The sequence below is a fragment of the Mustela putorius genome, unplaced genomic scaffold (genome assembly GCF_011764305.1).
Source record: "Mustela putorius furo isolate JIRA1106 unplaced genomic scaffold, ASM1176430v1.1 tig00003898_pilon_pilon_pilon, whole genome shotgun sequence".
In the NCBI taxonomy this organism is placed as follows: Eukaryota; Metazoa; Chordata; class Mammalia; order Carnivora; family Mustelidae; genus Mustela; species Mustela putorius.
Genome location: NW_025422047.1, coordinates 15,002,068 through 15,022,057, shown reverse-complemented (window position 1 = coordinate 15,022,057; position 19,990 = coordinate 15,002,068). Strand labels below are relative to the sequence as shown.

Genomic DNA, 19,990 nt, shown 5'->3' with positions numbered 1-19,990 from the left:
GTTTCTCAAAACATACAGTTTTTCAGAGACTGTCACAATAGGAACACAAACATTACTCTGGCAGACTGTAGCTCAGTTGTACACAAACAGATACAAATAACTGTCTTCTAGTGACAAATGAAATTCTTGTAGAAGAAAATTGGAGTGAGAATGGTGAGATTCAGGTTCTGCTGCCGGCTCTGGGGCTGGAACTCTCTTCGTTGGGCTTGCCCCTCACCTTCTCTGGGCCTTGGTTTGCTCCCTTTTACAAGGCCAGATTTGCCTGGGAGGAGCTCCGGTATTCCTCCCAGGCCTAAAGTTCTGTGTCATTTGTGGGGCAGCCAGTACTTGTCTAACAAATGCTGCCATATTTCTTTTTCAGATATGGGGCAATCTAGATATAGCCTTCCCCACTAACCTAAAATTTAGTTTAACTAATGGAATGGTTTTTTTAAAAAAAATTCTGCATGCAATATAATTCATAAACTAAAGCTCTGGCTGCCCAGTTACTTGGCCCTTTAGCGTTCCCATACTGAGCCTTTGTAAGGAGGTTTTTAACTCGGCTCTTAGGTTAAAAGGAAGATTCTCCTGACTGTATCCATGAAAGCATTATTTAATAATTTATATTGTAAAATATCAATCTTTTCAGTATACTTATGAGGTAACCTGTTCAAAAACCATATGAACGTTGGTTACTCGATTTGCTGCTGCTTTTCTCCTGGGAGATGTATGGTTTGTAATCCGAGAACTCTGGTTTTCATGAGTATTGAAGATCGTAGTCTATGGAGACAGTGTGTTTAGTTAATTTAAGTAGAAAATCCTAACAAAATGTTTACATGTTCTCTGTTTTACATTGCCCCTAAACGTAGGTGTTTTGGATGTTCTTTATGGGTTATTGCAAAGTATTTTGCTGTTGAAGTTCTTTGAGTAAAATGCCCTCAGTTTTTTTTCTTTTTAGAGAAGAAACCTGTCTAGTAAAGGTAGAGGAGTTTACTGAAATGTATTCTAAACCATTCCATAGAAGTGTTAGCAATGGCAAATGATCTTTTCTTCCCTAGGCAAGGTATCTGTTTAATAATTAAACTCAATTGCATGGAGCACTGGGTGTGGTGAAAAAATAATGAATACTGTTTTTCTGAAAATAAATTAATTAATTAAAAAAATAATAATTAAACTCCATTGACACATAAGAACTTCCCACTGAAAAGATTGCATTTGTGACCAAAAAGCAGTCTGATGAATTTGAAATTAGTGAGTGGAATTAAGTGTCATTTATAAAGATTATTCTCTTTGCCCATGAATCTCTTTGGTAGCCAGGTGAATCTTTAACAAGGAAAATTTATGGTTTATAAAATTCTATACTTGGTAACATGCCAAGTTGATCTGATAATTCTGTGTTTTATGGCACAAGGTTCAATGACCGAAAGCAAAATCTGTTTGACAGTGTATATGACAAGGGCACACTTTGGTCCTGGGAATGGAGGGCTTGGGGGAGGATTTTGTTCCTGAATTGCTTTATGAAACAGACTCACCTCATTTAGCTTCTCTTGGTCCTGAGAGTTATGGGAACCAAGGAATATGGCCTAGCTATGCCAAAGAGCTTCATGGAGAAATTTTTTGAAGGTGAATGAAATGCTTTCAAAGTGTTAGCATATATATAAAATATTTTATAAGAAACTAAATACTATAGGAATGATTTTGCCAGTTGATAAGTTCACCTGAGGTTCCAGAAACATTTTGATGAACTTATTGCTTATGCTTAAATTAATTTTCCTCTCTGGATGCCAATTTTGTAAATTTTGAGGTGTCATAAAGAAAGCCACAAGAACTGCTTAGTTATCATACAGCTTTTTCTAGGTGAGAGGAAAAAAAATGTACTGTTCAGATGTCTCTCTTAAGGTTCCCCTTAATTATAAGGCCATATACTTGAACCTCACGGAAGTTTTAGAAGAAAATATTCTTTTCTGTACAGGACTCTTTACTCGATGCAAGTACAAGAGATTTATTTTGTTATTTTTCTCTGTGTAGAATGTGGGGGTAGTCTTTTTCCATAAAGGAGTGATGCATAATTATAGACAAGCAGGTTGGACCACTTTTAAAAGACCTCATGTATTTTTTTTAGTGAATTTTGTGTCTTTCTCAAATCACTTGGCTACCTTTCACTTAAGGCACATGTGTGGTATACTAATATTTTGATGTGTTCTGTTTAGTTTTTGATGATTCTTTTGTGTTTCTTATTCTTTATATCTTTGGGTCATCTATGATATGGCTAATTCTATGACTTTTCAATTACCCAACATGAGCAGGTGACCAATAAATCAAGGTCTTGGTTACTAATATTAATATCAAATAAATTTTGAGATGAAGTTAACTTTTCATTGGGTTAGAATATTTTTCTCTTGTTTACTTTTTAAAGAATGATGGATCAAGACAAACCTTTTTTAAAAAAATAATAGTGAATATTAGAAATATATGTGAGATCAAGGAAATCTCCCCCTCCCTTCTTCACATACCCCATACCCAAATTTGACATCTCCAAAACCCAGTTAACAACTGGAACATTCCTTTGAGACCTTTCTTAAAACAAGTTTTTAAAAAAGTACATTCCATGCCCAGTGTGGAGCCCAGTGCAGGGCTTGAGCTCATGACTCTGAGATCAAGATCTGTGCTCGGACAAAGAGTTAAGCCTTAACTGATTGAGCCATCCATGTGCCCCAGTAATATTTTAACTTTTCACATATGTATTTGCTTTCAGAAGGCTTTTGATGTAACACTCAGATATATTTTATAGCTACATTTCATTTCTTTTAAAATGGATAAAAAAAAACTTGCCATAGACCAAGGAGCATCTCATTCCCCCCCCGCCCGCCCAGGTTTTACAGATTATTAAAATCTTTAAAATTCAGTCATTGCAGGACGCCTGGGTGGCTCAGTCAGTTAAGTGTCATGATCCAGAACCTAGGATCCTGGGACAAGTCCTGCACCGGGGTTCCTTGCTCAGCAGTGATGCTGCCTCTCCCTCTCCCTGCTGCTCTCCCTGCTTGTTCTCTCTTCTCTCTCATCAATCTATAAATACAATCTTTCAAAAAAAAAAAAAAGATTAACTCATTGCATAACTTGATGGGATTCATTTATTTATGATCTGTGTCAATTCAGTCAACTTGTTAATTTAATGCTTAATTTAATTTTTTAATTTTTTTAAGGTTTTATTCATTTATTTGACAGACAGAGATCACAAGTAGGCAGAGAGAGGGGGGTGGGAAGCAGGCTCCCTGCCAAGCAGAGAGACCAATTTGGGGCTCCATCCCAGGATCCCGGGATTGTGACCCGAGCTGAAGGCAGAGGCTCTAAGCCACTGAGCTACCCAGGCGCCCGTGCTTAATTTTAAAGAGAAGTCATAAGCAGCCCTCTTCTGTTTAATAATATAATATTTGAATATTCTGATGGCTATAAATTTTAAGACAATATATTGGGAATTGAAGAAAGTCATTTACAGATACCGAAATTCGACAAATTAGACCATTCATCTCTTAATCACCATTTATCTTGAAACAATAAACAAATTTATCTAGTTTTTAATGGTAGAAGAATGCTAAAGATGTGATTTATCTGGACAAAAATTGGAGAGTGAATTCAAATGCTTTTATGTCCGGTTAGGAGTTATGCTTTTGAGAGTGCTCTTGGTAGAAAACTGAGTCTTAAAACTCCCTTTTTATTCAATTGTGTTAGCCGAGCCGAGTATCATGTATCTTTTCATCGTTGGAATTAGATGGCAGTCTGCTAAATTAGTCACTCTCCAAGGGGTTTCTATCACATTATTAAAGCTTTTAAGAGCTTCTGGGCCACCTGCTGCTGCTGGTACTACTGTTCTTACCACCTGGGCACAGCAGAGCTGGCTGCTTGGATTCCCAGGGGAATGTGTGATTGTCAAGTCCCCAAGGTCTGATTACTGGGAGAACAGGATTCTGAGACTCCAGTCTGCTGCATGATAACATAATATGGTGATTGTACTGTTACCATGAGTTGCTGTGTTTCCATAAAGAAGGTTTAAAGTTCTATTATAATGTTAAGTGTATTTAAGTCTAAGACTTTTGTAGAAAAAATGCCTTCCAGAATAAATCCTGATAATTTGTGTGGAATTTCAAACAGTTATTAAATGGAGAAATTAGGACGGTCACAAACTTCTCAAGTCAAAGTCACTCGTTGCAAGGCCGCTTTGGTTTGGCAGCTCATGTCTCCGTCAGTGTGATATTGACGCCGACTTTCCTGTCTCAGTTGCAGCAGTTACTCACCGACCTGCCGCACGATATGCTGGATGATGACCTGTCCTCGCCCGAGCTCCGCTATTCTGACTGCAGCGAGGATGGCACAGAGGGAGAGTAAGGACCTGAAGTCACTTGCGCTCATATATTTCGATTCTATAAGGCTCTTTCTTTTGATTCCCTGTAGGCAATAATGGACACGTTGTAAAATTGTAGACTAATTCTTAGAATTGTAGGTGATAGAGGGAGAACACGTTAAAATCTTGAGGTTCTTTGTGAAATTTGTGTCCCAATAAGTGATGGGCTCTAAATCTAAAGTATTGATTTTTCTCAAGACTGCATCGCTCCGAGCAATTGGAGGTGAATTGGTGTGAGCATCCGGTGCTGCCCAAATCTCAAAGTGTGAATGTAAGTATCTAACGGGTAATGACTTTGGCAAGGGCGGGAATAGATCTTAGTGCCTTTGTTTCACTCTTGTTATCTACTAGGACTATAATGAGATTCGGGATGTGTATATTGGAGAGAAAAGTAGCAACGGCTGGGAAGACAATCCAAGTAAAAATGACGACCAGCATCCTGGCTACCATCCCAAAGAAGGTGGAGATGAAGGCGGAAGTGGTTATAGTCCTCCAAGTAATTATGAACAGACAGATTTATATCACCTTCCTGAAAACTTTAGACCATATATCAGTGGTCAGAAGCAGGAATTTAATAGTCAACCAACCAATGTAATTAAATTTTCAGATCCTCAAAGGAATCATTTCCAGGTATTATAAGAACTTAACTTTCATGAATTTGTGTGTATGTCTGCACACATTTGCTTGTATGTGGATGTGTATATTTAAAAAACGTGTGTAGGTGCAATGATAAGCTTTAAGTACAAAAATCCCTGAGAGTGCTTTTATTCAGGCTCATGCTGAATTAGTCATGCTGTTTTCTGTTTACAATCTAATGAAATCATGGCCTTAAGTTCAAATTTTAAAATAAAGGAGGCTTTACAGAAACAGTTAAAACGTAAAAGTTAAGTTTACGGAAGAAGAACCATCCTCATTTACTGCCGCTTCTGGCTTCTACCACTTCACCATGCTTCAGCGAGAAGCCATGTTCAGGTATCTTGGTATAGTTTTAAAGTGGCCAATCTACATAGATGATCCCATTTAGTTACTTGATTTTGTAGCCCACCACCTTGATAACAAATTTTAGGTCGAATACTTCAAAGCTGTTATCTGTTTTGAGGTGATATAGCAGTAGGCAGGATAAATGCTAAGGAAATAAACAAAGGTCGTTCCCTTCTTTGCCCCCCACACCCGGGGAAGTTTATTAATGAGCTAAGGATATAGGTGGCTCAGATATAGGATGAGCTTAGGATATGGGTGGCTGCTTCTTGGACTTTGAGTGACATTGATTTTGCCAGTAGCTTTTATCTTTTTGCCAACAGCTATTCTGTGTAACCCAATGACAGGATGACTTTTTCATTCCTTTAAGATGGTCATTTTCTATCTCTGTGGAATATTAACTATTCTGTAAATGTTAGTGAATATTTATTATATATGAGGCATGTTCTTGCTATTGAATATGTACACTCTTATGTTCTCAAGATGTTGGCATCACCTAAATCATTCTTATTTATATACAATCTTACTGGAATTCTTGAGTGTTATTTATGTAATTGGACCCATTGTATGCTCAGAAGTACCCTTAAGATACGTAAAATTATATATTATAGACTTTTAATTAATAGTGTTAAATGACTGTAAGTGGTATTTTTAAGCTAAAATATATGTATTAAGTTTGTAATTGTACCACAATTTAATTTCCTAACAAAGTTGAGGTGTCTAATTCAGATCATTTTCAAAGAAAAAGCCAAATCCTGATTGTCAGTTTCATTTATCATCTTTTGATAGCAATTTGTTACATCACAAGGTCCCAGTTGTCAAGCTTTGGAACCATATAAAGTGACATATAAACCTTATCAAGCTTCTGCACAGAATAATGACTCGCCAGGCCAAGAGATAGCAGGAAGTGACACATTTGAAAGCCTGCAACAACAATTTTTAGGAGCTAATGAAAGTAGGTATCAAGTTTATATTTATTTCTTAATAACAGAATTAGTTTTGAACACTGGGCATACTCAAAAATTGTCATTTTTTCTTAAAGTATGATAATGGGATTGTGGTGGTTGTTTTTTTTTTTTTTTTTTTCCTGTTATTAGAAATCCAGAAGTGTTTATGAATAAACTGATAAGGAGTCTTGGATTTACTTTAAATAATATGTTGTTGGGGATAGTGTTAGGTAGAGATATAGATAAAGCAAGACACCATGAGTTTGTAGTTACTGATTCTGAGTGGTATGTTTATGGGGTTCATTGCCACTCTACTCTCTACCTTATATATTTGAAACTTACATAATAAAACATTAATAGTTCTTCTCAGCTGCATATTTCAGTTGTTCTAGTTGGTTAAGACTTTTCATTAGATACAGGTTTTTCTTACTGATGTCTAATTTGGAAAATTAAATTGAGTTTTCTCTTCAAACTTAGATTTTTTTATTACTATATAGAAATGTAATTCAGTAAGTTAGCCATTATCATCTGAAGTTTTTCTTTTAATTTTTAGACTTTTAGTGTAGTAATTCGGTAACTCTGATATATAGTACTTAATATTTAGAATTTAAACTAGGGTTATCTCGGATTCAGTCATGTGGCATTTGTGAAAAAAATTCCCTTTATATGCTGCATGTATAAATATGAGAACGAGAGAAATGTTACTGGAGAGTTTGGAGGAGATGAAACACCGAAAATCAAAAGCCAGAACTTAGGCTGTGACTGACCTGAATAGTGTTTCCTACATTTAACTTTTGTTGTCCTACTCTCCAGCATGTGAAATAGCTTCCAGTTATTGTGCATATTGAAGAGCCAGGGTGACTCTAGAGTGTGACAGCAAGGTGGTGGTTTGTTTCACATTTAAGAAGCAGGGGGGTATGTCATTGGCTGTTCTGGGCTTCCTGGGCTCCACCTAGAAGACTGGGCTACAACGCCCTAACTTCAGAGCACTGCTTGTGGGATAACATACACGTGGGCTGCAGGAGAGCTATGGGGGAGGCCAGACCTCACTTCCCCACAAGGAGTTGACAGCAAAATCAGGGTCACCTCTCTTTGTTCAGGAGGTTTTATGGAATGAGGTGAGGGGGTGGACAGCATGAGTGGCATAACTGATTTTAGGCTGAGTTAATAAGCATCACACCAGTGGCCTGATATCTTGGTATTTGCTCTTTCAGTTCTACTGTGTTCAGTGATGTTTCTATGTCTGGTCTTTCTGTGTAGATAACCTTACGTGACTGTCTTAAGAGTCTGTGTTTTATCAAGTTGATTTATTTTTTGTTTAAATAAGTTACCCATTTGCCTAAATTAAACATTTGGAAATTAATTAGGTAACTTAATGGTACAGTAATGCTGAATTTTAGTGATTATAGCTTCTTAGCCACAGTAGTTAAAAAAAATGACTTTGGGGAGAGGTGTGGCCTGTAGACTGCTCGTTCTTGAGTTAACCCTGTTCTACGTTGACCTGTAACAAAGTTTTCAGTCTTCAGGGGTTTCTTTTGTTCTCAGCCTTATCTCTTTTTTAAAAAGAAGATTGTTTTGTATTTGGCAAGTAGAAGTATTGTTCTAGAAGAAAATGAAGAAAAATATTTGTTGTTTTGTGGTTGAAGCACTATCCTTCTCCTACACATCACTTTTTCTCTTTTCCCCGAGTCATTTTTAAGTGGTCCCTAAAATGACTTTAATCATTTCTGAAGGAAGACCTCAAAATTCTTTATTCATCTCTTCATTGATTTATTAGTGCAGCAGTTATGTGCTAGCATGAACATGAATACGACGTAATTTCCATTGCTGTTTAAGATAAAACACTTTGAGAAGAGTGCCTAGAAATTTTCTTTAAAATTGGCTTTATAGAATCTGATGTAGTTTTCTTTTTTCAATTTTATGAGAACATAGAACTCTGTTCCATTGTAATTGGTATGTGCTTATTTTTAATTAGCCAAAATGGGAGTGTGACTCAGGGTTATACTCTAGACCAGTGACTTCTTAAACTTTTTTGGCAGTGACCACAGTAAGAAGTACCTTTTTTACATTGTGATTTGGTCTTATAATATTTACCTATGTAAATAACTATACGTAATGAAAACACATTTCACAAAATAATCATTATTCATGCTCCATGTTGCACTCGGATATATTGTCTTATTTTTTTAAAAAATGGTAATCAAAATTCACTGAATTGATTTCATGATAATAATGAGTTGTATCCACAAATTTACATTTGGGTATGTTTTTATCTAATAATTTTATCTAATAATTTTAATGCAGATGCTGCAGAAAATATGCAGATTATCCAACTTCAGGTTCTTAACAAAGCAAAAGAGAGACAACTAGACAATTTAGTTGAAAAGTTAAGTGAAAGTGAGCGTCAAATTAGATATCTGAATCACCAGCTTCTGATAATCAAAGGTAAGATGACACCTGTTGGATGCTGTCATTTATGAGGTACACTAAAGCTAGACATCTTGTTTCTAACAGCTTATTTTAAATATGAAGCTTGGAGAGTGGATGCACTTGGTCAAAGGGCTCATAATGAGTCAGTCAGAATGAAACAAAAACCCAGGATTTTGACACCTTGCCTTGGATTATTTCTCACCAGGACATTCTATTTTGAGGTCCTCGCTTTCTCATTCTCTTCTATTGGGCTGTTAGAATCAGTGAACATTATTTAACTAGGCTGATAGCATTCTGTCCTAATAAGAATAAGTTGTTGATTGCATATGTAGTTTACCTTGGACGAAGTATTCCAATTCCCAGAGAGACTTGTGTTTAGTTTGCAATACATTTTCTAAGCCTACAGATTAAAATAAGATTTTAATCCAAGTAGGAGTTTGTGATCTCGAACTCCTTTTGGTGTGTCAAGGAGAAAAATAGTGCCATTACTGAGAGAGGCACATAGAGGAAAACAGTTCAAGTTATAATTGTTTACTCTTCATCCATTCTGTAGTTTTGGTCAATGGTGAAATTTTCATTTGTAGATTAATTTTGTGACTGAACTCTAGCTTGTTTCAAACTTAATTAATAGTGAAAAGATCTCTTTCTGTAATGTTTATAAAATTTATTTTGAGAGAAGAACTTGTAAACTGTTACCATAAAGTATGTGGGAAGAATTTAAGATTAGGTGAATGTTAAAGTTCATTGCAAGTGCGTATGAAAAACAAATAGTCTTCAGATTCCTTCTTTGATTAGCAGAGATTTGTCCCATCTATGTAACTTCTCAAGTAAACAAATGCTGAAACCATTGTTAGGAAATCTTGTGGTCCTCAAAAGGATACAGTAATATTTTTGAGGAAAGTGGTCCTGATTTTCTCAATTTTTTGGTGCCACTGAGGCATTCTTTTTTTGGAACTTTCCTGGTTTTCTCTAAATCAACTGAAGTTTACTATCTGAATTGAACTGAACATTCATATGATACCAACCTGATATTTGATAAGAGATTGTGAAAATAAGGATCCCCTCACAGTAAGTTATTTATATAATAATTTTTAATGTTGTAGATGAAAAGGATGGTTTGACCCTCAGCCTCCGAGAATCACAGAAACTCTTTCAGAATGGAAAAGAAAGAGAGATACAGCTTGAAGCACAAATAAAAACACTGGAGACCCAAATACAAGCATTAAAAGTGAACGAGGAACAGGTAAATATTTTATTGTGATTATTTATGGTAAAAGATTATTCATTACAGTGAAAACTTTACTTAACTTATGGTAATGTGGGGCTAAATTCAGCAGAACTTTGCAGTTTATATCTTCTTCCAGCGTCAGCCTGCTTTGGTTTCCCTGACCTTGGAGGGACGGTGCTCTCATCTACCCAGTCAACTGCTTACTAGATAAAAGTCTGCACAGCTCCTCTGTTCCCCCTCATCCAGTCAGCCACTACCTTCTGTTGAGTCTCCACATTTCTGTCCCCATGTCCCTGATTCAGGATTTTACCATTTGTTGCAAAAGTATCTTAACTAGTCTCTAGTCTTTTTTTTTAAGGAGTGGGGGGTGTAGGGGTGGAAGGAGGGGCAGAGGGAGCTGGAGAAAGAGAACCGTGGAGCCTAATATGGGGGTTGATCTCATGACCCTGAGATTGCGACCTAAGCTGAAATCGAGAGTTGGGCACTTAATCCACTGAGTCATCCAGGCATTCCTAGTCTCTAAGCTTTTTTTTTTTTTTTTTTTTTTTTTAAAGATTTTATTTATTTATCAGAAAGAGAGAGGGGGAGAGAGCGAGCACAGGCAGACAGAATGGCAGGCAGGGGCAGAGGGAGAAGCAGGCTCCCCGCTGAGCAAGGAGCCCGATGTGGGACTCGATCCCAGGACGCTGGGATCATGACCTGAGCCGAAGGCAGCTGCTTAACCAACTGAGCCACCCAGGCGTCCCCCCTAGTCTCTAGGCTTTTACCCCTTCTGCAAATTTTCTCTTGGCCAGTCTTTCTAAAATCCTGATTGTTTTTCCCTTGCTTAAGGCCTGACCCCACTTTACTTGTGGGATGAAGTATGGCATGGAAATGGCCATCAGATCCTTGCCTACCTCTTTCCTTATTCTTCTCAAACTCAGTAGCGCATGTGTTGCTTTTATGTACTTGTATATGCCATTTCTTCTCTCTGGAAGGTGCTTTCCTCAGCAAACTGCTAGTTGATTAACACCCCTGCTCGTGGGTTTTCTTTTCCTAAGTCTTCCCTGCCTTCTGGCACATAATAGGAGGTCAGGATAGGTTGAGTGAATGCTGTTGAAAACTGATGTAACCTGTACATATTTTGTCTTATGTATTTCTCTATTCTTGCTCTGATACTGGCATGACTATGGTTTTATGGTGTGTTTTAAAATGTGGTAAACAAATTAGCATTCTTAAAAAATTTGTAGCCCTTTTTCACATTTTCTTTTCTAGATTTTGCATATCAACTTTTTATGTTTGTAAAAAATCTTGTTGGGATTTTGGTTAGTGAGGCATGAGGCATTGTGTTTACTATTTAATCGATGAGTTAAGTTTTGGGGAAGTCAAAATTGCCCAAGGTTACAAAGCCAGTTATTGACAAAACAGCAGTGCCTGAATTTCCTGACCCCGGTAGACTTGCCTTTAAAGTGGTGGCACAAGGGAGCCTGGCTGGCTCAGTTGGTGGAATGTGTGACTTGATCTGGGGGTTGTGGGTTCAATCCCCACATTGGGTATAGAGGTTAGTTAAAAATAAAATCTTAAAAAAAAAAAAGGTGGTGGTACATTCTTTAATTAATGAGATAGATAGCCATATAATGGTTGGAAATGGTCATAAGTCATTGGTAGGGAAGGCTGGTGGGGGTGACTCGTGAGAGAGATACTGTTCTGGAGGTGGGGGGGGAGGAAGGTGGTTAAAATTAAAAGTGCCTATAAAGTTGTGAGTTTGGTTTTGGAGATGTGTGGTTAGTTCTGAGGATGGTTCTATGAAAGAATTTAAACAATGTTGTCTCATAGCTGGCTCCTTATCTTTCGGGTGTCAGCTAAAACAAGCCATGTTATATCTAGAGTAGCCCATAGCTCCATATTCCTACTCTCCTTCATCATGCCATATCCTGTTATTCTATTTTAAAACTATCTGAAATGATCTTTGTTTACTTGTTATTGTTTTGCTACTTTCTGGTGGAAAGAGACAGAGCTTGGACCTTGCCTGTCCTGTCATCATGTCCTTAAGTTTTTAGAAGCCTGCCTGGTACAAAGTAGTCCCATTCTTTATTGAGCAAATGAATAACTGTCATAAGCACTTTAAACAGTATTGGAATAAATGGTCAATCTCTGTAATAGAAAGGAAGAATAAGCCTCATTTGAAATTTTAATTTTTTTGTGTAAGAGACTGTTAGCATTTTTAACTTTCTGAAAATTGATAGTTCTTATAAAAAGTTGAATTGCTTTTATATAGTAAAATGTTATAACTTTTAAATCTTTTTATAAATTAGAAATTGCATGTATAAAAAAATATAGCATAAATGAAAACATAAAAGCAACAGAATCACCATGTGTACTAATTTTCTATTGTTAGCATAAACTTAATTGCTTGACACAATGCATATTATCTTACTGTTCTAGAGGCCGGAAGTCTGACATGGGTCTCACTGGGTGAGAATCAAGCTGTCAGTAGGGATTTTTTGCTTTTCAGACACTCTAAGGAAGAATCCATTTTCTTGCCTTTTCTAGCTCCTGGAGGCCACCGGCATTTTTTGGCTTGTGGCCCATTTTCATCTTCAGAGCCAGAAGTCACTGATTCTGATTTTTCTGCCTCAGTTTTCCTCATTTAAGGATGTTTCTCGATACATTGGGCCCACCCAGATAATCCAGGATAATCATTTTTAATTTAAGGTCATCTGAACAGCAGTTTTAATTTGGTCTACAGCCTTACTTTTCCCTTGCCATGTAACATAACATATTCACAGGGTTTAGGTATTAGGATACGGCCTTCTTTTGGGAACCGTTGTTTAGCCTGGTACACCATTGTTTTTTCCACAACTGTAGAGATTCAAAACTTTGTTTTTAACAAATGGTCGTTGACCGTTTTCATCAGTCTTTCAAGAAATGGTTGTCATTTTTCTGTGACCCAGAAATTGGCTTACCCCTCACACTTGGTTCACAGAGCAATGCAAACAGCGCTGCGACCACTATTGTAGCAGCAAATGCCTTGTCTGGTACCCACATTGCCATTATGCTGAGCAAAATCCTCTATCACTCTCCTCAGGTAACTATAGGTTCTTTTTCTCAGTGAATGTTTCCAGCAACTGTGGGCCTGGTGGGTTCCATCTAGGGAAGTCCTAAGGAACTAACTCTGCCCCACCAGAGGGAGACCCTTTCGTGACCATTCTTCTTGAAGGATGGTTGATTTTTGGCATTACAATCTATAAAGAGAGGGAAGAGTTAAAGTACTGTAAACATGGCTCTCCCGTGTGTATCCGCTAGATGATTAAGAAGTCCAGGACAACTGAAATGGCTCTGGAGAGCCTGAAGCAGCAGCTGCTGGACCTCCGTCACTCGGAATCCCTTCAGCGTGCTAGAGAGCAGCATGAGAGCATCGTAATGGGCCTCACGAAGAAGCACGAAGAGCAAGTGGTGTCCTTACAAAGGAAGCTGGATGCTACAGTTACTGCCCTTAAGGAACAGGTTAGGAGGCTTTCACATAAGCAACTGTTATAAATGAGGAAGGCTGGCTATTTTTTGTAACTGATATTTTGTGGTTCCTCATGTGAAAATTTTGGATGTTTCCAGTAGGTGTTTATGAGTAAAACTTAAAAGCCAATGATTTTTCATCAATGAATATGTCCTGAAGGCTTAATCTTGGAAATTCTCTCCCTAAGAGGATTGGTTAGTACTTTCTCAGTTCTTGCATTACTAGTCCTGAATTTGTACAGTATTTATACAGATTGTTGTTGTTGCTCTAGAGCAAATCCATACCGAAAAGAGAGAGTGTTCTGGGAGCTGGAGTGAACTTGAGAGGTTGTCCTGGGAGCTTAACCAGTAGAAAGTCTTTCTGGTAATTTACCTGTCGGTAAATATTGTGTAGAAGTGGTTCTTGGGAGAAGAGTTAATTTTTGAGAATAGTGTAATAACATAAGAAAATCTGATCTGAAATCGCCGAGATGTAAAACTTGAGCATCCCTCACCGTCTGTATTATTTCTGCCCCAAAGAGAATAAAATGGAAGTTGACGGGGAGTCAGGTGGTGAATTTGCTTGTGTTCCAAACCCCAGGTAACCACTTGAATGAGTAAAATTTCAGAGTGTAATTTACTTCATGTAATTTTAAAATTAATTTAACCCAAGGGAAGAAGAGCAAAAAAATAAAATGGGAGGGTATGGCAAATCCCACTGCACTTAAAATTCATCCTGATTTGTGTTGCTATTTTTTATTTCTAATAGCTGACTAAATTTTTCCATATTTTAGGTAGAAGTACAAAGATTAGGTACATAAGTACTGCATTATTACCAGTAATAATTGTATACTGTCTTATTTTTATATGTATTTATATGAGTTATGAGATTTATTTTCTTAAATATACTTTTTGTATAGAAAAATATTGTGAGTTTGATTGGTATGAAGGCTATGTGGGGAAAGACAAAAGCTATGCCAAATTATTGAAAAAATCTTCAGTATTTAAACAAATGACATTTGAGATATAGTTTTATTTATTTTGGCTATGTTGGTATAGTAGCATTAAAGTTAGTTGGACTTGGGCAGTGGTCCTTTTTGGATGACAAGAGGGGTGGAGTCTGGTGGCTTTTCCTTGCAGGGTAGAGGATCTCTCCATTCTCTGCTGACTTTGACACAGTACACAGGGGATGGCTGAAAGAAATTCTTACTGTGTTCAACCCCTGTGCCCACTCCATTCTGTTTTCACCACTACACCTCTCCCCACCCCCAATAAAAGGACCTTGGACTAGAACACAGAACAAAGTCTTGATTCTGTGCTGACTGGGTTTCAGATTCCTGAACCACAGATTGAAGGTGTTGACTGATATCTTTTCTACTGTTACATTCTGTGATGGATTTTATTTTTTTAAACATATCATAAGACTGATATTAGCCCTCTGGATGTAATTGTATAGCTGCTTTGCAAAGTGATGATTCCGAAGTGCTTATAGTTTTTCCTCTTGGGAATACCCATTCCCAAGGGTATTTAGGGTATTTCTTTTGTGCTGACAATTTGGGATCAGTTGACTCAGCAGTATTTTTAATAAAAAGACAATCCATACTATCTTAGAATCCAAATTGAGCTTCCTGATTAGAAAGCTGCTATAAATTAGATCAACCAGGAGCTAGGGAGTTGCCTGCCTATAATCAGAAAAAAATGTATGAATATTCTATACAGAGGGGGTTGATTTCTTAGAGTAGCTGATAACCATACATACATCCTGCATTTTGCCCCTTGCCCTCTTTTTCTTTATAAAGTTATTGAAGAGGGATATACTTTATAAAGTATTTCCCTTTCAGACAAACCTTTTCCTATGTTCCATTCAGCATAGTACCAAGACAACTAAAACAATTCTTGGAAAATAGTAGGAAGGTACAAATGACTGGATAATTTAGTAGATAAACTTGAGTAAGTTTCTCAGCGGGAAAGGACTACAGTTGTAAACTAATCATATTGTTATACTCAGCCAAAACTTCTCGGAGCTCCGTGTTTCTTCAGTGACAGAACTCTTATACCAAACCATCTCCTGGACTCCCCTGTCTTCTGTCTCTCATTCTTGGGAGTGTCATGTTCTGAGGTCTCTGAATGTCAGGTTAAGATCTCTGATTATCTCTTTGATGGTATAAAATCTTTCTTCACTCTGACCTTCTTGAGATATGCAGCTTTGGGTGAAGTCGTAGACTTTGGTTTCTACGTCATGATTTTTGCCTGGTCTACTTTCTAACTTTCCTTTAACGTTATATTTAAAGGCTCCAATTGAAATACCTTCTCTTGGCTAAGAGATTACCACAGACCTTTGTGTGGCATAATACTCATGTCTCTGTGCTCTAAAAATCTGTTCAATTCTATTTGTTCCCATAGATTCAGCTATTATCTCTGTCATCAGACTTGTCTTGCTCCATCTTTTTTTTTTTTTCATTTTTTTACTACATTCAGTTAGCCACTGTTTAGTACATAATTAGTTTTTGATGTAGTGTTCACTGATTCATTGGTTAAGTATAACACCCAGTGCTCCTCATAACACGTGCCCTCCTCAATACCCATCACCGGATTTCCCCCCATCCCCACCCACCTCCCGTCTGAAACCCCCACATTGTCTCTTGGGGTCCATAGTTTCTCATGGTTCATCTCCCTCTCTGATTTTCTCCTTTGGATTTCCTTCCCTTCCCCTATGTCCTCCATGCTATTGCTTATGTTCCACATGTGAGTGAAACCATATGGTAACTGTCTTTCTCTGCTTGACTGCTTGCCTGTTAACTTCATTTAACATAATCCCCTCCAGTTCCATCCATGTGGATGCAAATGGTGGGTATTTATCCTTTCTGATGGCTGAGTGATATTCCATTGTATGTATGGACCACATCTTTTTTATCTATTCACCTGTTGAAGGGCATCTCGGCCCCTGCCACAGCTGGGCTGTTGTGGACATTGCTGCTTTGTTGAGTCTTAAAGCTTCAGCCTTTAACCATCTTGAACTGCATGTTCTCACTCAAGCTACCCATAGAAAAGAAGGAATAACTCATTTTGTTTATTCATTTTTGAAGGTCTTCCGATTTTTATTTTTTTTATTATGTTAGTCACCATACAGTACATCATTAGTTTGATGTAGTGTTCCATGGTATTGAAACTGAACAAGTTTGAGTGTAATTGGTTTCCCTGAACTTGTCAATAGGAAATAACATGGTTCAGTTGATTGTTGCATTTAGTCAAGTTATTGCCACCATCAGCCTTCTCTTCATATGTTTTTCATATCTACTTTTTCTTGAACTTTATTTTTGCCAGTTCTTAGTCTCTTATAAAAGTATTACAGCCTCCCCAGCCCATAAATGTTGTCTCCCCACCCCTTCTCACATATACATTTACACTGTTGTTAATGTTAGCCCATTCATTGTGTTTGCCGTGTTATTTTGGTGCTTTAGGACCACGCTTTTCAAGCTGGCTTGGGAATCCGCAGCAGTGTGCCAAGAGGTTTGCACTGTTGAATAAACATGGAGAAGTTTCCAGAACTGGAAACTTCTTCCCTGGAGAGGGAGAAACAGGAAGCCTGACGTGGGGCTCTTGATCCCAGGACCCTGGGATCATGAACTGAGCTGAAGGTAGATGCTTAACAACTGAGTCACCCAGGCATTGCCATGTGTAGTCTTTCTTGAAAAAGAAGGGATGATTTCTTCTACATAGGCTTGGGACTAGCATGGCTTATTACTCCTAAACACATTTCTCTTTTTGAAGAAATTTGAATATATTATATACATGCTCCTATTTTTCCATATATCCCCATACAGTTACACACATGAATGCATGCATGTGTGTGTGCACAAGTGCGTGCACACGCATACACATACACATATATCCTGTCTGGTTTTCTGTCATTCATTTTTAAAGGGTTGTCTGTTTGTTTGTTTGTTTGTTTTTATAACGCTCACTGTGTATAAGGCATTACATAGGTACCTACAAGGAGACTTTATTAAGAAAAATAAGACATGTAAAAATATAATAAAGAGACAGATTAAGTATAAATGAAGTCCAGAGGAGGGAAAGATTATATTTGGCTGCTCAGAGTAGAATGAGCTTTTGGCTCTTCAGAATAGGTGAGTTTCCATGTATTTATCTGAATCCTTGCTGTCTTGGGATATAGGTTCCATGGTTCAAGGTGGTCTGCCTAAATGTATATACATACACTTATACTGACAGTGTAACATGCAGATAGAGGTAGGTATAATACATTTTCTTTGGCCTGAATGGAATCTCGTTTTAGAATATCGATGTCTTGTGATTGTAGAACAGAAAGCACTTCAGAAATCATTGAATTTAACCTTTATTAGCGTAATTACAAAAGAATAAATAGATGGAGAAGTTGATGACTCCCCCAAGATCATAAAAGTTTGTTCTAACTTCCAGTCCTATGCGCTTAACCTTGAAAAAGAAGTGATGCTGCTCTGTGATGATTTTATGTTTGAGCTAAAATCCAATTATGTATTGTATTTGTTAGTTTAGTATTTAATAACTGATCATGAAAATTACTTCTTGAATACTTTTTCTACTTAGGAAGACATTTGTTGTCATTTGAAAGATCAAGTGAAAGAACTGGAAAGGAATCAAGAAGCAATGAAATTAGAAAAGACTGAGATCATTAACAGATTGACGAGAAGTCTAGAGGAGAGTCAGAAGCAGTGTGCCAACTTCTTGCACTCAGGTGGGTGTCTGGGATGAACCCTTGTCTCCCCAGGTGGCTAGTATAATATGCAGAGAGAACAGAGTAGGATCTGTGAATTATTAAAATCCAGAAAAGACAGAAAAGATCATCAGTGACAATTTTTTAAACATTACTAGTATATATGTATAAAGGTATAATGCGTTTTCATTAGATAATTTAGAAAACATAGATAAGTACAAAGTAGCAAATAAAAATAACCAATAATCCTGTGACACAGAGGTAACTTTTTAATGTTTGAATGCATTGCCCTCAAGTGAAATTGAACACATACACTTAGGTAATTCCCTGCTTCTGCACATAATACATTTTTGAAAACATACCAAAGCTGAATGTGCAAAAATTGAACAATACAATGTATGTTAGAATGTGGGTTCTATCCCTGGGAAGTAAAAATGATTATGAAATCCCATCATATTTTGCTTTTTAACATCATTCTGATTGTGTGTTTCTATTGTTTTGTGAAACTTCTTTAATTTTTTTTTTCCCCCTCTTGCACTTAATCTGGTCAGTTGAAGCTAGGGAGTTCTATTTTTGTCATGATTAGATTTCTCATATGGTTTCCATGGTATTAAGTTTGTGACCTACATTGTTCATCATTAGTTTCAGCAGTACTTTTCTTATCCGTTTTTATAGAATGACATTAGAGTAAAAGGCAATAAAATAATCACATGTTTATGCAAACTGTCCCACCGACAAAACTGCCCTGGGTGCTGGTGAGTAGTTCCTGCTGTGGAAATAGCTCAGTGGTTCTTCAGGACCCAACATAATGAAAGTCATGCTTCGGCACATAAAGCCTATTCAGGCTGTTGGTACAATGTGTATCAGAGTCACTTACTCAGAAGCTGAAGGTGCTGAAGTCAAAGGCTGTCAAAATATGTGTGTGCAGACGTTGTGGAAGGGGCAAAATTTGGCTTATACCATTTGGGCCCCCGCTCCCTCTTCAGTTTTGTATTCGTTTGTTTCACATGGCATTATTTAGTGAGCTTTTCTCCTGGCCACTAAAGGGTTTGAAAATACTATTTTCTTTCATTGCATAATATGCCATCATTACTCTGCTTAACCATTTCCCAGATGCTCATTTTCTTTTGAGAAGGCCCCATAAAGTTCCTTTTAAATGGGAGCCTCCCCTAGTACATTTAAAACATTAGGTTACCGAAGTTTCCGAAGCATGGCCTGAATATGGTTTTTTCACATGTGGAGGTGGGGGTGGTGGAAATAAAAGCATTTCGAAAGAAGCTAAAGGCAGCAAGATGTAGTTTTCTTATTAGAGGGTAGAAATGGGTTCCAAAGAATTTTTGCTTTGGCTTTCTATGAGTTGGAACGTTATGCTCCTGTTAAAGGACTTGTGGAGTATTAAGGTCTGTAGATGTGGCTGATTTGATTCAGAGCAAGGTCACAGTAGTCCCAAGTCTTCAGCCTCCCAGGGACACCAGAGGAGCCATACTAAGTGTGGACATGTCTTGGAAATGTCTGGATCTCCTCCTTCTGGGTCCCAGTGGCTACACTTTTGTGCTCCTAGAAAGGTAATGAAAAGGTAATGAAACAGAGCTCCACGTTCCATAGCCTCAGTGGATTCAAGGTCTTCTGAACATCGTGGGTACTTTGTCCCTTTACTTGTGGTGTACTCTGTGATTTTTTTCCCCCCACAGGCTCTGTACAGGAGGTGGCTCAGCTACGGTTCCAGCTGCAGCAAGCACAGAAAGCACATGCTATGAGTGAAAACATGAACAAGGCTTTGCAAGTGAGTGTTGCCACTTGGAAGAGACCCTGTGGGTAGCTGAATTAGGCAGTGCTTACATCAC

The 19,990-nt window shown here is 37.6% G+C and overlaps 1 protein-coding gene across 5 annotated transcripts in view; it reads left to right on the top strand.

Annotated features, from left to right (window-relative positions):
* CEP152 (centrosomal protein 152) overlaps nt 1-19,990 on the top strand; it is a 96,694-nt gene that overhangs the window by 10,610 nt on the left and 66,094 nt on the right. For all 5 annotated transcript variants that reach the window (XM_013055514.2, XM_013055515.2, XM_004751343.3 and 2 more), the window contains exons 3-11: nt 4,255-4,358; nt 4,577-4,649; nt 4,730-5,008; nt 6,146-6,311; nt 8,608-8,748; nt 9,837-9,976; nt 13,247-13,447; nt 18,020-18,167; nt 19,838-19,929. In XM_013055514.2, coding sequence (XP_012910968.1) covers nt 4,255-4,358; nt 4,577-4,649; nt 4,730-5,008; nt 6,146-6,311; nt 8,608-8,748; nt 9,837-9,976; nt 13,247-13,447; nt 18,020-18,167; nt 19,838-19,929 — 1,344 coding nt within the window. The remainder of the gene's footprint in view (nt 1-4,254; nt 4,359-4,576; nt 4,650-4,729; nt 5,009-6,145; nt 6,312-8,607; nt 8,749-9,836; nt 9,977-13,246; nt 13,448-18,019; nt 18,168-19,837; nt 19,930-19,990) is intronic.